Source organism: Sphaeramia orbicularis, chromosome 2 (genome assembly GCF_902148855.1).
Source record: "Sphaeramia orbicularis chromosome 2, fSphaOr1.1, whole genome shotgun sequence".
Taxonomy (NCBI): domain Eukaryota; kingdom Metazoa; phylum Chordata; class Actinopteri; order Kurtiformes; family Apogonidae; genus Sphaeramia; species Sphaeramia orbicularis.
The window spans coordinates 3266647-3294000 of record NC_043958.1 but is presented as its reverse complement, the minus strand read 5'-3'; the positions used below and the strand labels follow the sequence as shown (position 1 = coordinate 3294000).

The 27354-nt window shown below is 36.5% G+C and overlaps 1 protein-coding gene across 5 annotated transcripts; it reads left to right on the top strand.

The window, feature by feature from the left end:
* Positions 1-218: 218 nt before the first annotated feature.
* stat1a (signal transducer and activator of transcription 1a) lies at positions 219-26357 on the top strand. 5 transcript variants are annotated; one of them, XM_030152962.1, is made up of 25 exons: positions 219-352; positions 2096-2226; positions 2807-2951; positions 4107-4202; positions 4375-4458; positions 4623-4701; positions 6256-6347; positions 7242-7393; positions 7603-7761; positions 8620-8712; positions 11200-11259; positions 11355-11375; positions 11521-11611; positions 11872-11913; positions 12667-12756; positions 14147-14245; positions 15941-16076; positions 16284-16339; positions 17327-17424; positions 18992-19131; positions 19304-19492; positions 21017-21092; positions 21885-21993; positions 23524-23562; positions 24812-26357. In XM_030152962.1, exons 2-25 carry the CDS (start codon positions 2099-2101, stop codon positions 24839-24841), a joined length of 2304 nt encoding a protein of 767 aa, XP_030008822.1. In that variant the 5' UTR covers positions 219-352; positions 2096-2098; the 3' UTR covers positions 24842-26357. The 5 variants fall into 5 exon arrangements, with proteins under 5 accessions (XP_030008822.1, XP_030008832.1, XP_030008839.1 ...); XM_030152972.1 differs by having other exon boundaries at positions 232-352; positions 2099-2226; XM_030152979.1 differs by lacking the exon at positions 219-352 and having other exon boundaries at positions 2099-2226; positions 21885-21981.
* Positions 26358-27354: the final 997 nt, after the last annotated feature.

Genomic DNA, 27354 nt, shown 5'->3' with positions numbered 1-27354 from the left:
GGTTATTCACATATTTTTTTACGTACAAAAAAATAGAAGCACATGCTTAAATTCATCTTCAACCCTAATTAAGGAATTTATAACGGGAAAAACATTGTGATGTATTGTTTTTACGGGTGATCTTGCTGATTGTCAGAACAGCCGCTTCTGCCTGAATCTCATTGGCTGATACAACTAAGAGGCGGGTGTATGTCCTGAATTCTGTTTACTGATTGGCTCACACTATTTCCTTACTGTCAGACGCACTACAGCAAGGTAATAGTTTGGTTCGTTGCACAATTTAGGAATAAACCTCTCCTGAAATCGAAATTGAACCGTAGCTGTTGGAGAGTGAATTTTCTTAAAATAAAAGGTAAGTTTTATGGCTGGCTTCCTCACGGAGCGGCAACACTTAGCCCAAACCTTCTAGCATTAGCCGCTAAATAGTTTTTAGCTAGTTATACGACGAACTTGCAGATTAACAACAAAACGTAAGGGGTGTGTAGCTGAAGTGTGTGGAACTAAAACAGACTTTGACAGCGAAAAAAAAGGGTTTTCATGCTTTAATATCTTCCATAACAATATTAGTCAAGCTTGCTGTAAACCTAGCTATATTTGATTGAGCTACATCTCAACTTTTTCCAGTGGTTTATGGTCCACATGTTAGCGTAAACAATGAAATGCTAATGTGTACTGTGCTTTATATTCCATAGGTTATGTGGTCAGACAAATGAAACAGAGAGTTGAGTTATGTGTATGTGTGTAATTTATGTACTGTTGGATTTGTAAATGACTGTGAAGCCAGCCAGGTTTCACTGATGGTCGTGTTTTAACCCTTAAAGAAAGTTACGTGATTTAGCACCATTTATTTTAACATGATCCTCTGCATTTTGCATTGTTGGAGTGTAAATCTGGTCTTTTCCTACATTGAATTATCTGATCATATAGACGTTCATAAAAGCTCAGAGTAAATTCAAAGGTGTACGATCATTAACTGATCCCAAACAAGTGTCTCCATTCACTGTCATTTATCAAACTCCATGGGTTTTACTGGTGAATCACTGTTGTAGGAGATGACTTGGTTCTTTATGGGTTAATATTTCCCTGTCTGCATGTATTATAACTACAGGAAGTACGTCAGAGAGTTGTGTTTATACAGGGTAGATGAGGACTCACGGGAGTGTTTCTCCCATGAAAAATGGTCCACAGTTGTCTTTAAGTCTTGATATAAACCAGGTGAGTTACAGAGTAATGGAAATACAGTAGGGATAGGAGGACATTACATAGTGCATCTATTTGAAGCAGATATTGTCATTTTTTTCAAAGCATGTCATGTACAGTTTCAAGCCATAACCCATAAAGGCCCAAACATGTGTTCTGAATATCCGTTTACACTGTCAGGCATTTTACCCTTCGGACTCCCTGGATGCATCCAAATTACAAAATTTGTCACATGACAAAATTATGTAGAACAATTTACATTAAAATCCAGGCAATGCCTCAGCAGTTTTCTTTGTTGTTGTTATTTTTTTTAGGAAAACTGTGTACAGCTATTTACAAAACAACCAAGTGTCACAGTATGATGCACAAACATGTTTAATTAACCATTTTTACAACTCACAAAACTATATGCAACTATTTATAACAACAATCAGGTGTCACAAGATGCCACACATCTGACTGGTTGATGTAGTGCACTTATACATCAATAGGAAATGTGGTGATATGGGTTTTTTTATTCTTAGAAGTCTGTTTTTTACTGTCTCTTCTTGCACCAAACATGATGACAGTATTGCTGAAAATTCTGTTTTTATTGTGTATTATATCTGGTTTTACTCCGCCATTCAACACAATTGAATCAGAGTATTACTTAGATAGCTGCACTTTGCACACAAGTCGAAATGAAGAGTCAGTGAGGCTCCGTCTGCTGATACGGCATCTTATATCAGTTTGTGATGTGTGGATGCATCCAGGGCCTCCGAAAGGTTAAATGCCTGACAGTGTTGACAGATATTCACAACACGTTTAGTAGATTAAAAAGTACTTGAAAATAAATCTGACTTTGTAAGCTTGAATACTTGTGAGACGATTTATTGACATTACTTCCATTTCCTAGAAGATGGCGCAGTGGTACCAGCTTCAGATGCTGGACTGTAAATACCTGGAGCAGGTGGACCAGCTGTACGATGACTCGTTCCCCATGGACATCCGACAGTATCTGAGCAAATGGATTGAGAGCATCGACTGGTGAGACTCTGAGACATACAGTCAGACCCTCATGGTCTTTAAAAACATACATTTGTAAGTTTTCCACTGTGACATTTATGTTGAGGTTTGCATATATGGAAGGCTTTGCACCTTAACAGCCTTGATACCGCTACACTACAGATGAGATGAGTGGTGGTAGAGTTGGCTATGCTGCTTTACACTGGCACATCTCAAACCACATCTTGTAATGTCTTTAACATCATTGGACTTGTTTCACCTTTTTTGATATTCACTGACAGACTGATGAAGGATTGTCTTCATTCATTTTTCTTCATGTAGGTTGGATTTGATGTGGATGTTTTAAAGACATGGCAGGATACAAAATAAAAACAGATAATGAAAAACAAAGGGAGATTAAGGATTTACCTCTTGTTTCTCTATTTCATTGCTTTGCAAACAAACTTGTAGCTGTATTTTAGGATGTTTTCTTTGCTTAAAAAGAGGGGGACCAGACTGGTGGAACTCCATGAGGTTCCCTTCTCGTCTTAGTGATGGACAGTAAGAGCTACATCTGTTTCTGCTCTAATATCCTACGATGTGGTTCGGTTCTTCCCCTCAGGGACACGGTGGCCTTTCAGGACTCCCTGGCCACAGTTCGTTTCCATGATCTCCTTGCTCAGTTGGATGACCAGCACTGCCGCTTTGCCCTGGAGAACAACTTCCTACTGCAACACAACATCCGCAAGATCAAAAGGAACCTGCAGGTCGAACCATGAATCAGCAATCCTAGGATTGTATTGATAAAGATTATGAGAGTTGTTTCAGAGCTCTTACGTTAACCCTTGTCAATCATGTTGCTGTGGGAATAATATACAACTCCTTAAATGGACATCCTGGGGGTGTGTTTATAGGTCACATGTTCAGGTTTTACAAAATGTACTTTTTCTGCTTCAGAACCCAAGATTTTTTTTTATTATTAACCTTTATTTAACCAGGAATAAAACTTGTTAAGATTAAAAATCTCATCGTGGTTCAACTACTTCCATAAACAGGAGAGTCTCATCTTTCTGTTCAACATTCCATTGATGTCCCATGTGATTGACAGCTGGAATTAGAGCCAATCACAGATCAATACACACATATTTTCACCTCTTACTGCACAGAATTGGATCAGTTCTTTTTCCATCAGCTTGTGCAAAATAATAGCTCGAATGCCTTTTATGTCTACTTTTACCAACCAATAGGCTCTCTGGAATCACCAAGGCCCACCCAAACACATTCACTGAGTCTTGATCTGTGATATGACATCATTACTCAGCCTCATTTATCTCACATTAGAGACATTTGGTGAAAATAAAATGACTGACAACATTTATGCTCAAAAACGATATCACAAAACTTCATTTTAGACATGTTTTCTACACTTACCTATTATTTTATTCATATAATCTACTACTTTTGTGAAGTTCAGACCTTGTTAAACCTATTTCAACACCAAAACACTTGAACACAGTGAAGAGATTTGAACATTTTCACTAATCTGACTTCTAATTTTCACCATTTGGGCTCAATTATCTCTTTCTACAGTGAGTTAGGATAAAAGTAGGCCCCATTATTCATAAAACTGACATTGTCTTGAACACTTTGATATAAAACTCTGGGTATTGTGTTATTTGCAAGTACTTTTAATAGCTGAATTTAAGAGAGTAAGTCGAAAATACCCCTAGACCATAAGATACAAACCTGCTAGGAGTTTAACTAAGGAGTAATTTAACATTTAACACTCTCTTTTAAAAGGCATAATTGGTTGAATGGTTAAAGGTGGAATAGGATGCTCACCATGTTTATGAGTACGACCCAAGGTTCTCTATGTGGAAGTGCACTTTTATTCAGATCTAATGGTAGAGTGCTCTTTACAGGATCGGTTCCAGGAAGATCCCGTCCACATGGCCATGATTATCTCCAGAAACCTGAAGGAAGAGCAGAAGATCCTGGCCAATGCTAAAAGTGCTGAGGTCAGTCCAGGAGACTATATTATTACATGAATTGGATTTAAAAAGATAATATTTTTTAGTTTCTCATTGTTATCGCACATTATTTTCTTCTACTTCAGCCCAGTGGTTCTGGAAAGATTTTGTTCATGACTTTATCAGTCATTAATTTTATTCTTGTGTTCATTTGCAAAAGGAGAAAGAAAGCCCGGTGTCAGCCATGGTGGTGGAGAAGCAGAAGCTGGACAATAAAGTCAAAGAGATGAAAGACGGAGTCCAAGTAAGACACACATTATGGAGAGGCCTTTATGCTCAGTAGATTCACTTACCATGGGTTTACAGTAACAGGACTGTATAAAAGTGTCCTAGACCTATAGGTGGTCCAGGACATTTGCACAGTCATGCAGGACTATGTTGGCCGTACAAAAACCTCCTGTTTTTCAGGTGGCAGATCAAAGTATTAAGAATCTGGAGGATCTCCAAGACGAGTATGTCTTCAAAGTCAATACACTGAAGAGCAGAGGTGAGGTTATGGAAACAAATGTCACAGATGGTAGACAGGCTTTTCATGCAAATATTTTCCAGTTTAAGTGTAAACGTTATGTACCAGGAAATTTAAATTTTGTGTAAAGACATGTCCAAAACTCAGCGTGAAATTCATTTATATAGTTTGTTAATTATTATGTTAATTATCATATTGATAATAATTAATTTTCTAGTACATAATGTACAAATTGCTATTTTAATTGTGTAATTATATATTTGGTATATATATACATATGTGTGTGTGTGTGTGTGTGTATATATATATATATATATATATATATGTATGTGTGTATACAGGGCGGGGAAGCAAAATTTACAATGAACATTTAGTTGTTTTTTCTCAGCAGGCACTACGTCAATTGTTTTGAAACCAAACATATACTGATGTCATAATCATACCTAACACTATTATCCATACCTTTTCAGAAACTTTTGCCCATATGAGTAATCAGGAAAGCAAACGTCAAAGAGTGTGTGATTTGCTGAATGCACTCGTCACACCAAAGGAGATTTCAAAAATAGTTGGAGTGTCCATAAAGACTGTTTATAATGGAAAGAAGAGAATGACTATGAGCAAAACTATTACCAGAAAGTCTGGAAGATACTATTAAAGAAAAATGGGAGAAGTTGTCACCCGAATATTTGAGGAACACTTGCGCAAGTTTCAGGAAGCGTGTGAAGGCAGTTATTGAGAAAGAAGGAGGACACATAGAATAAAAACATTTTCTATTATGTCAATTTTCTTGTGGCAAATAAATTCTCATGACTTCCAATAAACTAATTGGTCATACACTGTCTTTCAATCCCTGCCTCAAAATATTGTACATTTTGCTTCCCCACCCTATATATATGTTTATGTTTATGTTTACGCATTTGGCAGACGCTTTTTTCCAAAGCGACTTACAGGGGAAAACCAATTAAATCACTCAATCAATCAAATTTTATTTATATAGCGCCAGATCACAAAAAAGTTATCTCTTGACACTTTATATATAGAGTTGGTCAAAACCAGACTCTAAGCCAATTTACAGAAACCCAACAGAATCCTCCTGGAGCAAACACTTGTGACTGGTGACAGTGGAAGGAAAAACTTCCCTTTAACAGCAGAAACCTCAAGCAGACCCAGACTCCTGGAGGATGGACGTCTGCCTAGACCAGTTGGGGTTAAAGAGAGAGGGTAGAGAAGGAGAAAAAGAGAGAGCGATAGAGATGGAGACTCGGGGAGAGGGGGAGAAGGGGGGAGACACATGGAGGCAGTTGAGGATAAGTGAGTGGTGATGATGAGGGCAGGGAAGAGGCCGGTATATATGTGTGTGTATTGTTTTTTGTTGTATTGATGATTTCTTTCCTGCTTTTTTATTCTACTTGAATGGAGCAACTCTTACACACAATAATTACTCTTTGGATTAATGAAGTATTCTGATTCAGAGTCTGAAATATTTCTTAAAAGTACTGTATGAAGTGAAGCAGGAATCTGCAATAGCTGCTTGTTTTTGACCCTGATTTTTTCTTTTTGTTTCCTGTGTGTTAGAGAATGAAATGAACGGCATGACACCGAAGGAGTTGGAGAAAGAGAAACTGAACGTTGGGAGGATATGCTTCGAACTGAAAGCTAAACGACAGGTGAACACTGAAGCTCCTTTTCCACCAACATTCCCAGGAACTTTTATTACCAGGAACTCATTTTTTTGTTGATCCTGGCGTCATGTGTGTCACAATAGGCGTCTGTGTAAATCAACAACAGTGGAACCAGTGTTTAGCAGCGGTGACATTAAGGAAACAAAAATTCAATTCAGGAAAATTGGAATCGAATGCTTTTTTAATTGATTCAAGTCAATTAATCATTTCAGCTCTAGTTTTATTTATTTTCGGGGCAGATGGAATTTGTCAGGCCTAGCCACAATGTCACATTTCATGACAAGCTCTAAAAATAAAAGTATGAAAAAACAGGTCGAGGAAAATAATGTAAATAAAATTTTTGACACATTGGGTCTTGAACGTCTAAAGGAGTATGGAATTTTGAAATGCTGTTTACCAGACCTTGAAAAATCTGGAATTTTGCGTGAAAGTCTTAATAAAGTATGGAAAAAAGTTTCTTTCATAGTTGACTTTTAATGAAACACACGAGGAAAGCATGTAAAAATCTTGATATAATTTCACTAACCGGTCGGTACTGGAATGATTCTAGTGACACTTGTTTGTGTGATGTTCATACACTTTTGTGATTTTCATATGTTTTGAAAATATTTCTTTTATGAAAACATGATTTACTTCGAATTATGCATTCATTCATTCATACATATATCAAAATGAACTTTTCTACTACACACAACAGGTACAATCTCAACCAAAAAAGTAGGAACACAAGTATAAAAGTACTTAAAGTCAAGGTCTTGGGGGGGGGGGCAGTTTTGAAAAAGTCTGGAAGAGCAAGCACCCTGGTTATGGTTAATGTTAATTGAAGTAAGAAGAGCAGCAGCATATGAATGTTGACATGTGTGGTTACGGTTCTGTCAGGATGTCGTGGTCCAGCTGGTGGAGGTCCTGAACGTCACACAGGCCTTAATGTCAGACCTGATCTCTGAGGAACTCCCTGAATGGAAGCAGCGGCAGCAGATCGCCTGTATCGGAGGTCCGCCCAACGCCTGTGTGGACCAGCTGCAGACCTGGTGAGACCTCACTCAGACCTGTCCTTGTCCTTTTAGCTCAAATTCATCAACTTTACTTAACAGCATCTTAAAAGGTCTCTGTGTCAGAAAGTGTGTCAAAATAAGCACAAACAGGCCATTCTTTGTCTTGTTCTTCACCTCCTTCCTCTCATGTATCACCTCCTCCCCCTCTGCCCTCTTGTCTTGCTCTTCCTGTTTATCATTCTTAGGTTCACTGCTGCAGCAGAGACTCTACAACAGGTTCGTCAGCACCTGAAAAAGCTGCAGGAACTGGAGCAGAAGTTCACATATGACAACGACCCAATCACACAGAAGAAAGCTTTCCTAGAGAGCCGGGCCCTGGACCTTCTCAAGAACCTCCTGTCGAAGTAATCCACTTTGAAAAGCAAAGCTGTAGACCAGGGATGTTAAACTTGCTCTAGTTCAGGTTTCACATTCAACCCAGTATGATCTCAAGTGGGTCAAACCAGTAGAATTGTAACAGAATAACCTATAAATAATGTCAGTGCCAAACTTTAAGTGTGAAAAAAATAAAATTACATTAAGGAAAATGTTTACATTTACAAACTATCCTTTAAAAAATGTGAATAACCTGAACAATCTTGAACGGAATTTGAACAATATTCTGCCTCAATTTATCATTTACACATGTGCATGACAACTTATAGATCACAGTGGATCTACAAACACACAAAACATTTAATAACAGGCAGAATATTGTTAAAATTGCACTTATTTCACTAAAGACATTTCATTTTGTTCATATTTTTTCAGGTTATTCACATTTTTTAATAAAAAGGATAGCTTGTAAATGAAAATATTTTCATATAATTTAGTTTTTTTGGACTACAACAAATGGAAAAATGTGTAGGTGTCATTATTTATAGCTTATGATAGTATTTAACTTTATATTGTATTGGTCTGTATGTGGAACCTGAACTAAACTGATTTGAACATCCTTGATTGTTAATATCTTCAGTTTAACTTTTGCATTTCACAAATTCATCCCACAGGCCGGATCGGACCCCTTGGCGGGCCGATTTTGGCCCACGGGCCGCATGTTTGATACCCCTGATATAGATTATTTAATTATTGATTATTAGCTGTGGTTATTACCTGTCAGATCAAAATGTATATTCATATGAGGAAGTAGTTTAGAAAATAGTCTGAATAATGGAGTTATTTTGTGTGTGTGTGTGTGTGTGTGTGTGTGTGTATGTGTGTAGCTCTCTGGTTGTGGAGAGACAGCCCTGTATGCCCACTCACCCACAGAGACCCCTGGTGTTGAAAACAGGCGTCCAGTTCACGGTGAAACTCAGGTAAGAAAAAAAAAACACCCACAGGACTGAAAACTCCTTTTTTACACAGTATACATGTCACACTGAGGCCAACTAGAACACTTTGCATTTTTTTTTTTTCTTTCTTGTAATGTTATGTAATGTCTTTTTTTTTTTTTTTTCCTGTAATGTTTTCAGTCAGTGAAGACGAATTTCCCCACGGGGACCAATAAATTAAATCTAAATCTAAAATTTTTAGCTGTTTTCTCGTCCACAGGTGTTTAGATTTTTGGGTTTAAAATCTGCCAGTGTGTTTATTTACTTGTTAATCTCGTTACTTGATTAATGACTGCAGAGTATTTTTATCCTTTGTCCCACATTCTGAAGCAGTGTCCTAGATTTTGATGTTGACGTTACCTCAAATGGGCTAGAGTTACTGACACGTTACGTACAGTGCATCTCAATAAATCAGTATTTTAGTGTGAGACAGTGTGAGACATGTCACCAGCGCTGAGACTCTTACATTCGGACGTGATATTAGCTATATATTGTATATAGTGTTAGCTTTGTTGCAGCTTTTGTTCATTGTTTGTGCATTTTTTGTTCATTTTGTGGATTATTTTGATTCATTTTTCTTTGTTCTGTTGAGGATTTTCTTTTTTTTCTTTAATTTTGAGCATTTACTTTGCACTTGGACAATTATTCTCTTAATTTTCTGTTAATTTTTGTTCAGTTTGTTGCAGAAGTTGTCGTCCACTTCTTGTAGCTTCTCTTTTTTAGCGCCAATTTCCAAGCGAACAAAACATAAATGAAGCGAGTCTTGTACAAATGGAATACACCTGATTGTAGATGCCACTGGATAAAACATGGAGGGTGAATGTAAGTGTGGAATGCTGCAAGTGTGTTCCACCAGTCAGTGTTCTTCAGCACACAGCCCCATCCCCGAGAATTCCAGGGAATCTGAAAAGTCCAACTCCCCCTACTAGAAACTTTTATCAGGGAAAGTTGGAGGTCGAAGGAAAATTTTTTTTTGTTTGTTTTACCTGGGTAATTTGGGTGTAAATGCATCGAGAGTTTTCAAAATGCAGGGTAAATGATAAAAATTCCTGTGGTGGAAAAGAGACTTATGTTGTGGACATGGTTGAAAACAAACAAACAAATAAATAAGATAGAAATTAATTTACACATTCAGCCCAATTCAACCTCAAGCATGTCAGACCAGTAAAATACGATCATAATCATTTAGAAATAATGGTAATTCCAAAATTTTCTCTTTATCTTAGTACAAAAAAGTCAAACGTTTACATGCACATTAAACTGTCCTTAAACAAAAAAATGTGAATAAGCTGAACAAATATGAACAACCGCAAATGTCTTAAGTGTAATTTTAACAATATTAGACAGACTTTATTTGTCCTTCCAGATTTTACATCAAAAATGAAATTTCGATGCAGTTGGCTCAGCAGGCAGCAGCAATAATTACAAACAGGCAGTATATATACAGGATAATATATACAAGATAGAATAAATATGCGTATAAAAAACTATAGAATATAGAATAAATAGGCATATAGAAAATAAAAGAAGAATATTAGTGACATACTGGCTGTAGTGGGTGAATGTATATTTGGAACACTGCCAGTGTGTTCCACCAATCAGTGTTCTTCAATACACAGCCCCGCCCCCAAGAATTCTGGGGAATCTGAAAAGTCCAACTCCCCCACTAGGAACTTTTTTTCAGGAAAAGTTTGGGGTCGAGGGAATGTTTTTATTCATTCATTCATCTTCTGAAGCCTCTTTATTCTCTAAAGGAAAGCTTTTTACCAGATAATTTCGGTGGAAACGCACACAGGTTTTCAAAATCCCCTCAGTTTTGTCTGTATCACCCAGACCTAACAGAACAGAATAAATTTAACTCTTTAAAACCTGACGTGTCCTCGCTGACACACCCTGCACATATGCAGTTTGGGTGGCTGTAGCTCTTTCACTGTTTGTGCAATTGGGAAAATTCCAACAGTTTCTGAAATCTGAGACATTGCGCTATAAAGGCTTTATTGCGTCAATATGGTAATTCCACTCATGCCTGTACTAGAAGATGAAGAAGAAGCTATTTTAGCAGAATTATTACATCCAGTAAATTGTAAATGATTGCTAGATTTTGAAAGATCTGGAAAAAAAAAAGTGCTGTGGAAAAATGGGCTAACAGACTCACTCACAACATGTTATTTAACCTTTTTATAGTCAAAATAAGAAAAAAAGTCCAGGCGGACCACTTTAGGCTAAGGGTTTGAAGGGTTACTCTGACTTCAAATGATCCTTCACAGCACTAATATTCACACATAAACAGGAGTTGATTGAGATGCTCACATTCACGTTCCCTTCGACATCAGAATGTGGGACTGAGGGTCAAAATGCTCTGCAGTCCTCTACACTAGGTCCGTTTAACTATTACCAGTTTATGTCAGCATGTTTTTTTGTGCTGTTCCCTTCTGTGAGGACTTGAATTTCTGTTGTCTGTTTTCTGTTCAGGTTTCTGGTGAAACTGCAGGAGTTCAACTACCAACTCAAAGTCAAGGTGGTGTTTGACAAGTAAGCTCATCTGTCCTCCCAAGTTGTGTTCTACCTCAAATCATGTATACATTCGAACATGCCAATAAAACTTTCCTTTATTTTTTTCTTCCTAGGGACGTTACAGAGAAGAAAGGGTTCGTATTAAAACCAGTGTTCTGTAAAATCTATTGAGCTGTGTGAGCTTTCTTCAAAACTACTCAGAATCTAGTTGAATATTTTTAAGGAGTAGTCAGTAAATAGACTGTAGCAGTAACTAATCAGAGCTGTTTTTAATTTCAGGTTTCGCAAGTTCAACATTTTGGGAACAAACACCAAAGTTATGAACATGGAGGAGTCAAACGGCAGCTTGGCAGCAGAGTTCAGACATTTGGTGAGGCTTTTTTGTTTGTTAATATGGTTAATATTTAGAGGAGAGACATGTATTTTGGGTCCCTCATATTTGTAGATGGTGTTTGTGGTAGATTGAACCAAAAACTGGAGAAAAAAAATAAACAACATAAAAATTACAGACTTAAGTGTCGAAAGTGTAAATTTAAACAAAAGCAGCAGATGAGATTTGGGAGAAAAATGTGTTTTCTGTAAAAGATGTGATGAGACGTTTCTAATGTGTTATTATTGTTCTTCATTTAGCAACTAAAGGAACAGAAAGTAACCGGGAACAGAACGAATGAGGTGAGACCAGTCTTTAAATGTGGCAGGGGTTGTTTACATGTGTACCACTGGACAAAGATCAGACTTTATACATGTTTCAAGGTTCTAAAATCTCTATGATAGAAAATAACTGACAGTTATTATCTTACAGTCTGGTAATCACTACTTTTTACTGTTACATAATCATTTTCTGCACCTATATCATTATTGGAACTCCTTCAGTACATTGCCTGTTAACCCCTTACTGCCAAAATGTATTTACATTTATATAACAAAGTAAATGATCTGTTTTTTTTTTAAATTGTGCAGATTATTGACATTAGGCATAATTGTCATGGCCATAAGAATATGTTCACTGACATCAAACTGCTGTTCATCATAAACTGCTGTTCCAAAATTGAAAATAAAAAAAAAACAAACAATCCCAACAAAACAAAAATGATCCAAAAATCAGTAGAATGTCATGAAATTAATAACACCATAACAGAAACAGGGCATTGAAATTAATCCATGAACATCAGGGATCATTGATAACCAGGTAATATTTACATCCACAAAGAGTGTTGAACAGCAGCTCATTGTAAAACAGTGGAATAATGAAGAGAATTCATGACAATAGTCTGCAAGGGGGTAAGTGTAAACTTTAGTCAGATGGTGTGGTACACGTGCACATGTTTCTTCACAATCAGGAACATTCCACCTCATTAAAACATGATGCTGTTTTAGAAATGTCAGAGTCGAGGCCTAGACCTGATTGTTTGTCTGTGTTTTCAGGGTCCTCTGATCGTCACCGAGGAGCTTCACTCCCTCAGCTTCGAGTCTGAGCTGCAGGTCAATCAGTCAGGACTGGACATCAAACTGGAGGTGAGACACAAACGGTCGGAGTGAGTGAAGGTTTGGGCGTTCAGGGCACCTGGGCATCTGTCTGCACTAAATGTCAGAAACGAAGATGGGTATGTCAAGAGATCACACTCATGGAGTTACAACAAACAACAATGAGCCTGTTTACATTGGCACTAAAACAACGATCATTATCTGATTTGTGGAGTTAAAGATTATTAGTGATCATGTAAACAGTATAATCTGATCTGTTCTATTAGATAACAGCTTTACCTTCTTCATGTAACAGACCGACTCCTCACTTTTTTTTTTTTTTTGATTAAGGTCTTTTTTATTTTCAGTTTTCAAATGTACAACCTAACCCTAACCCCACCCCAAGTACTGGACCCTCATTGAATTTATATACAGCCAAACATAATATACTTATGTACAAAAATATGTAAACCTCCTTCAAACACATGTACAGACACATACACACATGCATATTTGTAAGTTCACATACACATAAATAAATGTAAAAAAATACATAAGGGGAAAGAAAATTAAAAATAAATGAATTAATTAAAAAATAAGTGAAAGGTACACAGATATTGGAGTTACACAGATGTGTTGGTAGCTATCATACCTTCTACAGAGCTGATAAATTGACTCCTCACTTTAACTAAACTAAAGAATTATTTAAAAATGATCAACATCAGTGAACCTGTTTACATGACCATAAAAATCTGATATTTGGGAGTAATCATATAATTGTAATAATCAGGTCTGATTATTACAATTATCTGATTACTAACAGTTATCAGATTTTCATTGTCAAAGTGCAGCCATCGCTAACATTTAATAATATTTTTTTAATGATAACAGTGTTAGATTTGTTTCCATTGATATACAATTACAAAAAATGTATAGTTTTACTCTTTGGATGGAAGTCTGTGTACTAGCTTCAGCTGGACCAAACCATATCATAAAATAAGGAGAGGGAGACTAATATATTTATTGTGAATGTTTATTGTCTTTTATGGTGATAAGATCATGATTACTGATGTTCTACAATTTTCTAAGTCCTGTAGAATCATCAGTTTGTTCCATGTGGGAAAATTCTGACAATAATTTGCAGCTGATTACTCTCAGTTATCTGATTTTTATGTGCATGTAAACAGGTTCAGTGTTGCTGCTAAAACACCCAAACATTTGACATATGAATTATGAACTTTATCCCAAATTAACCAAACAAAGACGGCCTTCTGAAAATGTGGCTTCACTTAAGTTTGTACTAAACGTCCTCAAACAACACATTTATTCACACTTTTTTGTTTGAGAGTTTTTTGTGGGAAAAATGTAAAAAATAAATTGGTCTCTGCATTTGCACATGAACTTGATAGTTGTTGTTTTGTGTTGTTTTGTGTTGTTGTAGGCCCTGTCTCTGCCTGTTGTCGTCATCTCTAATGTCTGTCAGCTGCCCAGCGGCTGGGCCTCCATCCTCTGGTACAACATGTTGACGACTGAACCCAAGGTGAGCACATTCACACACTCAGGCCCTGTTCACACTGGTGATTAGTCGTTTTTCAATGAGACAAATTTTTATGCGCTAGTTATATTCACGCAGTTTGAGGGTCAATAGAAAAGCAACTACTGAAATCTGTCATAAAACGCACCAAAGCTCTCGTTTTTTGACTAAAAGTTTTTCCGCTGGCAAGAGGTGGTTTTTTGGGCGTACTGCAAATTGTATATCATGCAAAACTGCAATGGAGATACTTTTTTCCGCAACTAGAGTCACGTGAATTAAAAAAAAAAAATGGATGTTGACGGACGTTACAACAAGTGAAGAAGAGTTTTTTTAAAAAAAACATGGCGCAGTATGTGTGGACACACCAGGAAACTAAATTATTTTGTAATTTAGTACAGGACAGAGGGGTAATATATAATAGTAATAATGAATATATCTGTAAATCAACATCATTTTTACATTCGTCGCCATGTTTATGGAATGACTTCTCTTGTCATCTCGCAATAATAAATAAACAAATCACCGTATTTGTGATTTAATGGAAAAACCGACATTACGCATTTCTGTTTTTTTTTTTTTTTTTACATTTAGTAAAAATTGGTAAAGTTTTGTGCAGATGTCCAATGGAAAAGTGACTACTGTGTTTCTTTACAGTCACATTAGAATGTTTCTCCACGTGTGTCTTGAGTAAAGCTGTATAATTTAGCAAATCTTATTGCATCTTTTGCTTGTCTTTCATCTTTTTGCATCATTGGCGTCAGTAGTGTTTGACATCTATCTTTAGTGATATTAGCGAGCTCGTTTACGTTCACACTAATACTCCGATCATTGTCTGATTTCTGGAGTTTTCAGATTCTTAGTGATCATGTATACAAATAGTATAATGTGATCTGTTTTATCAGATAACAGAAAATGGAAGTGACGCAGTGAGTCCGTTTACATGACCATAAAAATCTGATAACTGTTATTAATCAGATAATTGTAATAATCAGATCTGATGCGTTTACATGCACTACAGAAATAATCAATAAACCCTAGTTCAGACGTTTGAGTCCGTGATCAGATTTCTTTTGGTGTATGTATGACTGTAGTGCCGGTAGAATAAAACTTCCTGTTGTCTTCTGCTCATGTTTGACTAAGCAACTTCTATTATCTACAATTTAATTGTTTTTCCACATGTGCAGATGTAAAAGAATGAAATAAATCAGGTTAACAGGTATACATGCATGAAGACATCACAGTATTGGGGACAAATCCAGGTGTGTTAATCTGATTTCTCATAATCAGATTACTGCTGTTATCTGATAAAACTGATCACTTTATACAGTCTACATGATCACTTGAACAATCTGAAAATTCCAGAAATTGGATGATTATCAGAGTTTTAGTGTGAATGTAAACAGGCTCAATAACAGGAAGTTTAATTCTACTGTTACTACATATGTACATACTCCGAAAGAAATCCAATAATGGACTGAAGCATCTAAACCAGAGTTTTTCTATTATTTCTGAAGTGCATGTAGATGCATCAGATCTGAATTTTAAGTTATCAGATTTTTATGGTCATGTAAACATACTCATTGACCCACATTAACAGGTTTAGGATGATGCTGTATCTCCCAGCTCCATCATACTCTGCACATGTGTCGTTGTCTAACTGTTGTTGATCTTTACCTCGCTGCTTTTGTGTCGTTGCCGCAGAACCTGAAGTTTTTCCTGTCTCCGCCACAAGCCAAGTGGTCTCAGCTGTCTGATGTCCTCAGCTGGCAGTTCTCCTCCATCACCAAGCGAGGCCTGAACCAGGAGCAGCTCAATATGCTGGCTGACAAACTGCTTGGTCAGAAACACCAAAAATAAAATAATTAAGTCAAAAAAAATTAACAATAAAACAAAACTCATTCCCACCACTTCTAAAAAACAAACATAATACTACAGATACTGACAGATGCTTTGACCTGTAGGAATTTGAAAAGCTCTGATTCACCAAAAAAACACCAAAATATGCTTTTTTTTTTGCATGTGCAACTTAAATCTGTGTCTGCAGGAAGCAAAGCCCAGAGGAATCCAGAAGGACAGATCCCATGGACCAAGTTCTGCAAAGTAAGCACCAATCACACTGTGGATGTCCACAGTCGGTTTTATTCTAATGCTACCGATTACAATGACAGTGCCACTTCTCAATCTGTACCGGAAATCCCATTTGTTCCTTCAAGAACCAGTAATGTTATTGTGATGTATTTTTATATTGTAAAAATTATATTTATCGCATTAGATGTTCTTCTTTTGCCCTGAAGGTTTATTTTGTTCACATTGTTGGTCCTGTACGGTGTCAAACATATGGACCGCCAAAGAGTCCAATCCCTCCCATGGGATGAATTTGTGAAATGCAAAAATTACACTGAAGATATTAGCAATCAAGGATGTTAAAATCATTTTAGTTCAGGTTCCACATACATTGTAATAGTTGTATATAGTTGCAATAATTGTATGTAGTTGTGATACTTGTATATAGTTTTTAATTTGTAAAAATGGCTCTTTGAACATGTTTTTTGGATCCTATTGTGGCACAAGATTCTTGTATTTAGTGGTAAATAGTTGTATATAGTTGTAATTTTTTTGAAGTTCTCAATTTATATGTTCATTCTAAGTTCCAAAATGGTTTCTTCAATATGTTCTGGTGAAAAACAGTAAAGAATCTAACTTTTTCCTACTGGGATTTCATAATTTTGTGTGATTTAGGTTCAGTGTGTTAATGCATCATGTCAAATGAAAACAAGAACTGTTAAGTCACACAGGTGAAATTCTAATGAACAAAATTAAAGCAAAGAAACAGTTTTCTAAGGAGAAATCTAAAGGCAAAATCAAAAATATTCAAAAACAGCCCAAATTCCCTCAGACTCCAAAGGGTTAAGCAGAAGGTGTCAGAAAAGTTACCACAGGGATAGTTTTCTTGCGGCGGCGAAGCGTTTATAGTGACGTCACTTTTTGATCCTTCGATGTCGGCTTTTCTTCTTATCGTGAAGCAGAATTCACCAAAGGCTGCAATGTTCTTATTCGGTGCTGAACCACTTTATTTGTGTTTTTCAGCAGCAGAGTGCTAATGAGAAAGCGTTTCCCTTCTGGCTGTGGATCGAGGGAATCCTGGATCTGATTAAAAGACACCTACTGTCCCTGTGGAACGATGGGTGAGTGTTGCCCCGGTGACCCCCCTTTCTGCAGACATTATACAGTAGTCAAAAAAAGTGTTTGTTCACCCCATGCAGTTGTGAAATATTACATGAAGGATCACTCTGAAGTCATTGAAGTGTGTCAAGTATTATTCCATCCTCCAATCACATTCTCCCTTCTGCGCATGCTCAGTTCCATCGAGGTCAAAACTGGATGTTTCAGCAGATAATGAAACACATCCAAAACATGATATAATGAAACTGACAAGTTAGTTTGGTTATTTTATCCTTGTTAACAATAAACAATGAATAAATCTATTTCAATCAAAATTTGATTTTTGGACATTTTTATCTTTTTGAGTAAAATTTTCCTCATCATCTGCATTATTTTGACTGTTAGGTTTAGAATTCTAATTTTAATTTTTCTATTAGCTCATTAGAATAGTGTGGAAAAAAAAACTACCCACTAGAGTTAAGGGTTGAAATTCTTATAACGATTGAATGTTGGGTAGTTTTGAGCTGAAGTTGTTTAAGAGATTTGCAGAAAAAAAGCAGAAAAAGTTGGAAATTTTCCAGAATTACTATATTTGAAATGAATATAGGTTTATCAACTGACCACTGATAACTGTTGGAATAAATGTTGAAAACACCTTAAAATAACTCTAGACAGCCATTTTTAGTTACCCAGACATAATCAAATTTGGAATATTGTCAAAAACTGTCATTTATGAAGCACATGCTGTACCCTTATTGACCACTGGAGGGTGATAATGACAATTTGAATAAATGTTAAAAACACCATGAAATACATATGTATTTTAATAAGTGTTTAAGGGTTAAAATCCTTAAAATGATTGAATGCTTGATAGTTTGGATCAGGGCTGAACTTGTTTAAGAGATTTTTGCAGAAAAAAGCTGAAAAAATATGAACGTTTTTATGACGTTTTTGAACCAGCCCATTTTGATGAGTACAACTCCTCATCCAGGTACATGGGATAATTAGTGGAATCATCTGTGTTAGGTGAACAGGTTGGAACCACTACATGGCAGGACTTTGTCTTGATGAACCTAGGATTACCCACCTCTGACCTTTTTGTAACTTTAACTGCAAAGTGTGCATAATATGCTCACCTGGATACTGGAAGGCTAAATGTTATGGCAAGTCATTCTGTGTTTTTACCTCTGCCAGGAGGTATTGTGATCGCTTTGCTTTGTGTGTTTGCGTGTTTGTTTGTTTGTTAGCAAGATAACTCAAAAAGTTATGGACGGATTTTCAAGAAATTTTCAGGAAATGTTGATACTGGCACAAGGAAGAAATTATTAAATTTTGTTGGTGATCGTGGGGGTGGGGGGGGCGGATCTGTCTTGGCAGAGGTGTGCGGTCTCCGAGTGCTTTTCTTGTTCTAAATTTGTGTCCAAAGACAATCTATTTGAAAAACACTGAGGATGTTCAGGTCGACATGAACTCACCACAACACTGATGTTTGAGAAATTCTGTGGTTGTGTGTGAACTTTTTTCCACTGCTGTAGGTAGACGGTGGACAACAGAGGGTTGTAATGCAGGTGCTGTTTGTTGTGTGTGCAGTTCCATCATGGGCTTCATCAGTAAAGAAAGGGAGAAGGCTCTGCTCAGCGATAAGTGTCCTGGAACCTTCCTGCTCCGCTTTAGTGAGAGTAGCAGAGAAGGAGCCATCACCTTCACCTGGATTGAGCACGACATGTACAGTGAGTACACCGGCCCGTCACAGGGCATGTTTTGTTTTTGTTTTTTTGTGTGTGTGTGTGTGTGGGGGGGTTACTCCATAGCATCAGAAATCATAACTAACTAAGCTAAACTGTTAATGTGTGTTTTGGACTCGCACCCTGGAGACAAACTGAGCCTGTTTGTGTTTGTCAGACAAGCCGGTGTTTCACTCTGTGGAGCCGTACACGAAGAAGGAGCTGTCCGCCGTCTCGCTGCCCGACATCATCCGCACATACAAGGTGATGGCGGCGGAGAATATCCCAGAGAACCCGCTGCGCTTCCTCTACCCCAACATCCCCAAAGACAAGGCCTTTGGGAAGTACTACCCCAAACCCTCTGAGAGTGAGTCCCACACTGACCACAACGTTAACCCTGCCCACTCACGTTACCGTGGAAATAGTATACAACTCCTTATAGGGACATCCTAGGGGTGTGTTTATAGGTCACATGTTCAGGTTTTACAAAATGCTTTTTTTTCCCATCTTAAAAACCAGAGGTATGATAGTTTTAAAAACCCTTTAGGGTGAGTTTTAATCACAGTTTTGTTATATTTTATTAATGTTTTAGTCATTTTCCACAGTAGAAACCAGTTGAAATACTTTCATAAACAGGAGAATCTCATCTTTCCATTACACATGTCACTGATGTCCCATGTGATTGACAGCCAGAGTTAGAGCCAATCACAGATCACTACACATGTATCGTCACCTCTCACTGTACAGAATTGGATCAGTCCCTTGTCCATCAACTTGTGCAACATAATGGGTCGAGTCCCTCATCTGTCAACTTTTACCAACCAATAGGAATCACTCTGAAATCACTAAGGCCCGCCCTATTCCAATTTAATGTGTCGAGGGATGAGGAGAGACCGGACAGAAATAGACCTGTCCCACATGAGACGTCCCCCTCTGTGGGATGGACAACAACTGTTTTACTGAACAACATCAATAACAAAAACTAATGAATATACAGGGTGGAAATATAAGTATTATGAGCTTAGTAAATAAATATAGTATAATATATAATACTGATATGATGTCATTATTCAGCCTCATTTATCTCGCATTAGTGACATTTGGTGAAAATAGCACGACAGACAACCTTTATAATCAAAAGAACAAAGCAAAATGTCAGTTTGGACATGTTTTCTGCTCTCACCTATTATTTTATTCATATATTCCACTACTTTTGTGAAGCTAAGTAAACCGAAATGAAAAATGAACAAAGTAATCATGAAAATTAACTATAACAAAATATTCAATAAAACTAATTAAATCATCCAGAAAATGAACAAAAACATTTGGGAAATAAACAAATTAATGAAACAAAACAAATTAACCAAATAATCGAGGAAAAACAGAAACAAATAAAATATTCAAGACAATGAGCAAATTAATCTAGAAAATGAACAAAAAATGACAAAATAATCAAGAAAATTAACAAAAAATGAAGAGTTACACATTTTCTATACTTAAGTATTATTTTATTCATATATTCACTACTTTTGTGAATCTTAGATTTAGTTAAACCTGTTTCAAAACCAAAACACCTCATCCACATGAGTGAAGAGATCTGAACATTTTCACTAATCTGATTTAAAATTTTCAGCATTTGGCCTGAATTATCTCTTTTACAGTGAACTAGGACAAAAATAGGCCCCAGTTCCAGAAAACTAAGATTGAACTGAACATCTAGATTTAAAACACTTGGGTTTTGTGTTCTTTCCAGGTACATTAAAAAGGTGAATTTAATGAAGTATGTAGAAATGGAAAATACTGCTGGAGCTCTGAGGGTTAACAAACCCAGTTACACACAAATGAAGACTGTAGTTGTCACGGTAACGGCTTCGTGTGATTGTTTTTTCAGCTCCAGAGCCCATGGACGTGGAGAACACCGAGAAGACAGGTTACATGAAGACAGAACTCATATCTGTTTCAGAAGTGTAAGCACGGACACATTCAGTCATCAGCGCACTTAACAATTTAATTTTCTGTTTCTGTTCATTTTACGGGACGACGGTGTATTAGGGCCACATAAGAAAATAAAACACTCGTCACGACAAGAATAAAGTCATAAAATATGAAGATAAAACCTGTAATTTTACAATAATAAAGTCGAATACAAAAAGAGTAATAATTTTACAAGAATAAATTCAGAATATTTCAAGAATAAATCCATAACATTATGAGAATAAAATAGTAGTTTAAAAACAAACAACTCATAATTTAACAAAAATAATGTTGTACTTTTATGAGATTAATGTCATAATATTTTAATAAAATAAATTCACAATAGTGTGATGAAAAATCCTAACATTTGTTAAATATTACGGTAATCTCATAATATTATGGCTTTATTTTTTAAATATGATGACTTCAGTCTCATGAAAGTATGACATTATTTTTGTTAAATTATGAGTTGTTTTTTTTAAACTACCGTAATTTCCGGTCTATAAGCTGCTACTTTTTTCCACACGCTGTCAACCCGCAGCTCAAAAATGATGAAGCTAATTTATGTTCTCTGGGCTAACGATCGATCCAGCTGTCGCAGAAGGAAGTAGAGCTGCTACACGTAAGCTTGGCATCAATGAATCGATGGTGAGACGTTGGAGATGGGGTGGGTGTGGCTTATGGTCAGGTGTGGCCAGTAGTCCGGAAAGTACAGTACAACTTTATCCTCGTAATACTATGGCTTTATTCTCAAATATTTCAATGGACTTTCTTGTCTTGTGCAGACATCCGTCCCGGCTGCAGGACAACATGATGCCTATGTCTCCTGATGAATATAAGGCTCTGGAGCAGTTCGTCGGTCACAGAGACATCAGTGTTGTGGTGAGTTCTGTGGTGAGTTAAAAACGCAAACATACAGGGACCAGTGTATCAGGCAGCGAGCTGTGCACCTGGGATTTGCACGGTTGATTTTCGAAAGGCACGCCAAAAAAAAAAAAAATGGTGCACGGCTAATTATCAATATGTTGTTCTCTTACCTTGTCACGGGTATTACCATGTCAAAATGCAAGCAGTTGGACTATTAGAGTGTTTGTCAAACACCCCGCCCCCCCCCGCTTGCAAATTCGTTTTCGGCTGGGAATACCGTACACACCCTGTTCCTCCATTTCTGCCTAATACACTGACAGCGTTCTGTTTGTCCCCTGCATTCACTACATCTGTATTTCTGCCCGTCCTCTGCGTTCATTATGTCCGTATGTCTGTCCGTCCATTCGTATTTCTCGTAATTCATTTTCCTACTTTGTATGTATAAATCTCTAAAACAACCTCAGCTCAAAACTACCAAATGTTCAATCAGTTTAAAGATTTTAACCATTGACTCAAGAGGGTAGTTATTTTTTTCACACTTTTCTGATGATCGATAAATTTAAATTAGAATTTTGAACTTTGTCAAGAGAGACTTTGCTGCAAAAAATGGTTGCATATGCCACTAACACAGTCAAAATGATGCAGATGAAGAAGAAAAACTTTACCAAAACGGATAAAAATGTCGGCAGTGACACATGAGGGTTAAATCAAACTTTGAATTTTTTGTTTGTTTATCGTTAATAATAATAAAATCCAATCCAACTTTATTTATAAAGCACTTTAAAATAACCTGTACAGAATACTAAAAGTACAATGAAATTTTATAAGAGCATTAAGAAACAATAAAATCAAATAAATAAAACAAGTTAAAATATTTAAAACAGAAACAAAATGTCAACATTGCAAATTGTTGTCGGTTTCAACATGTCATGTCTTGGATGTGTTTCATTATTGTGCTCAAACATCCGTTTTTGACCTTGATGCAACTGAGCATGTGCAGAGGAAGCATGTGATTGGAGTATAGAACAATACTGGACACAGTTCAGTGACTTAGGAGTGATTCTTAATGTAATATTTCACAAATACAATGAACAAACACTGTTCCACTACTGTAAGATCACTGAGTACATCTCTTATCAGGCCAAATGTCTGCATATTTAATCTGGATTTAGGATTTAATTATAGAAAATGCAGCAATAAAATACAATACAAATAATCACAGGAGTTATGGGCCTCGGTTGAAATTATTATTATTATTATTATTATTATTATTTTTTTTTTTTTTTTTTTTTAAGTCTGCCTGTGAAATGAAGGAGTAACGTTCCAATTTTAGTGTCTAATTATTTGAAATATACAAAGGAGTTAAATTTGTCTGTGTTGTTGAGTTTATTTCGACGTCTGAATTTGTGATTGCTTGAACATGAGGAGTAATTGCACCAGTACGGATTTCTGTGTTGTGTCCTTGAACGCATCGTGCCCCTGTTGGTGTCCATGGCCTCTGCTCAGTCTGTCTGTCTGTCAGTCTTTCTGTCTTTAATGTTTCTGCTCTGCTTTCAGACCAACAATCTGCTTGGATTGGAAGAGTTTGACGATCAGGTAGAAGCAGCTTTAATCTGTTGCTCTACTTCACATAATGTGAATTTTGCTGCATGTTGCATTTTTCAGACTATGACGCTGTCTGCATATTCAAAACATTTTTATTTGTTTGTAGTGTCTAGTAAGACAAGTACGCATCTGTTTGATAAAAATAAAGACATACTTAATGTTATGTCTGTATATAAATATATATTAATACACTATATGGACAAAAGTATGTGGACACGTTGAATTCAGGTGTTTCTTTTCTAACAGGGGTCTGGGATTCAAAACAATAATAATGACAAATGTCATAATATAGTTTTATATTGGGATATATATCATTTCATTGGTTAGTTTTGGTTTAAATTGTTATTGTTGCATCCAAAATGCCGCAGAGATGTTTTTTTACTTCATTTCTCTCAACATTTTTTTTTATCCATGGCTATGATTTTAAATGGTCTTCCTCTGAATTTGTAAAATATTTTTCATGCTCTGAGTGTAAATAATAATTTTCTACCACAACTAACCATCTACTTTTTTCACATCTCACTTAAGAAGAAAAATCTCCCATTAAACTTTAAGGAAATATTGATGTGTTTATCTTAAACTAGAAGCACTCGGAGAGCGCAGACCTCCGCCAAGGCTGATCAGTGGCCCCCCCCGTGGGCCCCCCCACCCCCGATCACCACCAAAATTTAATCATTTCTTCCTTATCCCATTTCCAACAAACCCTGAAAATTTCATCAAAATCTGTCCATAACTTTTTGAGTCATGTTGCACACTAACGGACAGACAAACAAACAAACCCTGGCAAAAACATAACCTCCTTGGCGGAGGTAATCAGCTTCAACATGACATCTTACAGCTGTAGATGTGATGTCCCAATACTTTTGTCCATATAGTTTAATTTAATATAATATTTAGGAAGTTTGATATTATTGTCATTACATACATACATACTCCAAAAGATACAATAATTGACTGAAACATCTAAACCAGGGTTTTGTGCGTATTTCTGAAGTGCATGTAAACGCATCAGATCTGATTATTAAAATGATCTGATTAATAACATTTATCAGATTTTTATGGTCATGTAAATAGACTCATTGTCTTTCGTAGGTTTTTTACAGATTTGAGGCTTATTTGGACCCTTCCAAATCCTAGCGATGATCAGTTCTTCTCAGTGTGTAGGGTGCGGGTCATAAGGTGGGACACCAACATCAGCCTCCTTTGAACCGCTTCGTTTTTTCTCGTTGTTTTCTTCCAGATGAACGCTGAGTTTCAGGACCGGAACTGAGGTGGTCGGAGCCCCTTCCCTTCTTTCACCTGCGTCTCATTTCCTGCTCTACATTGTCTTTGTTTTACTAAAGATGGAAGCTGTTTATCGCAGATCGAAGGCCTCAAAAGACAAAGGCACTTAATTCAAGAGGACGTTCGACCTTTGTAAGGTTCAGGTCAGAGGCCACGATTCCCTGTAGCCAATCAGCTGGGACCATGGTGTTCCTGTCAGACGGTAACTGTCACTTTATTTCTGTACATAAATTTTAGAAACGTAGACCAGGGGTGTCAAACATACGGCCCGTGGGCCAAACCGGCTACCAAAGGATCCGATCCAGCCCGTAGGATAAATTTGTCAAATGCAGAAATTGCACCGAAGACATTAACGATCCAAGGATGTTAAATTCATTATAGTTCAGGGACCAAATACAGACCAATATGATCTCAAGTAAAATACCATCATAATAACCTATAAATAATGACAACTTCAAATTTTTGTCTAAACTCCTCCAACTTTACATTTCCGTGCGTCTGGATCATTCCAGTCAATGTCCCCATTAATGCTGGTGTATCCTAGAACAGTTTTTACAGCGTATTGTCTCCAGTAGCGCACATAAAATCCTCATTTAAATAGGGCGGTCTCCAAGACTTTGCACCTGTTGTCATATGCACAGGCAGTCTTTGTAAATCACCTGCAAACCGCGGTTCAACCCCACACGCAAAATTCTAGATTGGGATCCGAGTAGATCTTGGCCCAATATTTTTAAAATTGCATTTATTTTTCTCAAGAAATTTCAGGTTGTTCATGTTATTTAATTTTTTTTTAAAGGATAAATTTTACATATGAATATTTCCATAATAAAATTTTACTTTTTTTTTCACTTTTTTCAGTTGGGGGTTGAAATTATTCCTAGGTTATTATGGAAGATAATGGATGGATGGATGGATGGATGGTTATTATGTTAAAATTTCAGTGGTCTGATCCGTTTGAGATCATATTGGGATGAATGTAACCCCTGAATATGATCAAATGTACCAGTGGAGAACGACAATTGAGCAACGATTTGAGTCACTGCGTAACGTGACATCAAAGCTCGTGAATTTTCTTTTTTTTTTATATATATATAAATAAAACAAAGTAAGTACATTTCATTGTTCTTTTGTTGTAGTACTACACTGTGCAGATGACACACAGCTCATTTTACTGTTTTATATCAATATTTTCATAGACATCCATGTGTTTTTCTCAAATAGATTCAGAGGCAAAGCTTCAAGATGTTTTTATTTCATAATTACAAATCAGGATCTGCGAATTACGAGAAAATGGGTCAGATTTAGTCAGATGTTCAAAGAAGTACTGTTAAGATTTACTTGAGTCACTTCTGGAAAGGCAGCGACATGTTTGTGTCTGGCCTTACTGTGCATGTACACTGATAAGGAAAAGTCTTTATAATGTGATTTACCAAGTTTTGTGCTCATTGTTTTCCTGCTAATTGTGCCGTCACACAACAGAATAAAAGGAAATCTGAACAAGTTTTGCGGCTGGTATGATTCTTGGAAACACAAGAGGTTTTCGTCCAATCCTGTTGATTTATTTCAATGGCGGATGAATGTTTTCAGAAAAGTTTGACCACAGACCTGTCCACGTTTTAACTGTGTCGTTCAGGTGTTAACCAAACAAACGTAATAATCCCCCGAATGTAATAACTTTCCCACAAACATAAAAAAATTAGTACGTCACGTACATTTAAGTAATGCATGCATGAATATTTCTTTTCCTTCCCACTTATCCTTGTCCTTTGGATACTTGTGTTTTTAGAATGATTAAATGTTGCAGTTTTACCACATGGTACTAATTCCAGATTATAAAGACCCAAACATCCATCACTGACCAAAAATATCTACTGATCTAAACTGTGTAATACCTGTTGATCCACTAATCCTAAGAATATATGTAAATAATTGGTGTAAAATACAGTTCGACATCTTTTCGTGGTTATCAGATATGACCCATTTAGACGTTCAGAGGCACCGTAGTTACCATGGAAACACCGTCATCTTCTACAACATTGATTCACCAGTAAAACCCATGGAGTTGGATCAATAACAGCGATGGAGACACTTGTTTTATGTTCAGTTAATGAGAGATTTTACCGAAAAAGTCCCTTTTCCTGCAGTTTTCTGTTTTTGATAGAATAACTCAACTTTAAAGTAGAAAGTAGATGATTTACAAATTTTCGGCAACCTCAGACACTCAAAACGGAGACATTTTTCTCTTGGAGATGTCTTAGCGGGGTCAGGTGGGTGAAGAAATCTTTCCATTCTCTGTTCGGTCCGGTTTTGACTTTGTCCAGGCAGGTTGAAGTGTAGTAATGTATGCGGTCACATGATTGGGTCAATTCAGATATGCCCTGTCAGATGTTATATCCTGCATTTTATTTGAACTTGATTTTTATTAGGAAAATGTATGGTGTTTTAATTATAATGAAATATATATTGAATCATTGAAGAATAGGTTTAATTAGTAATTTA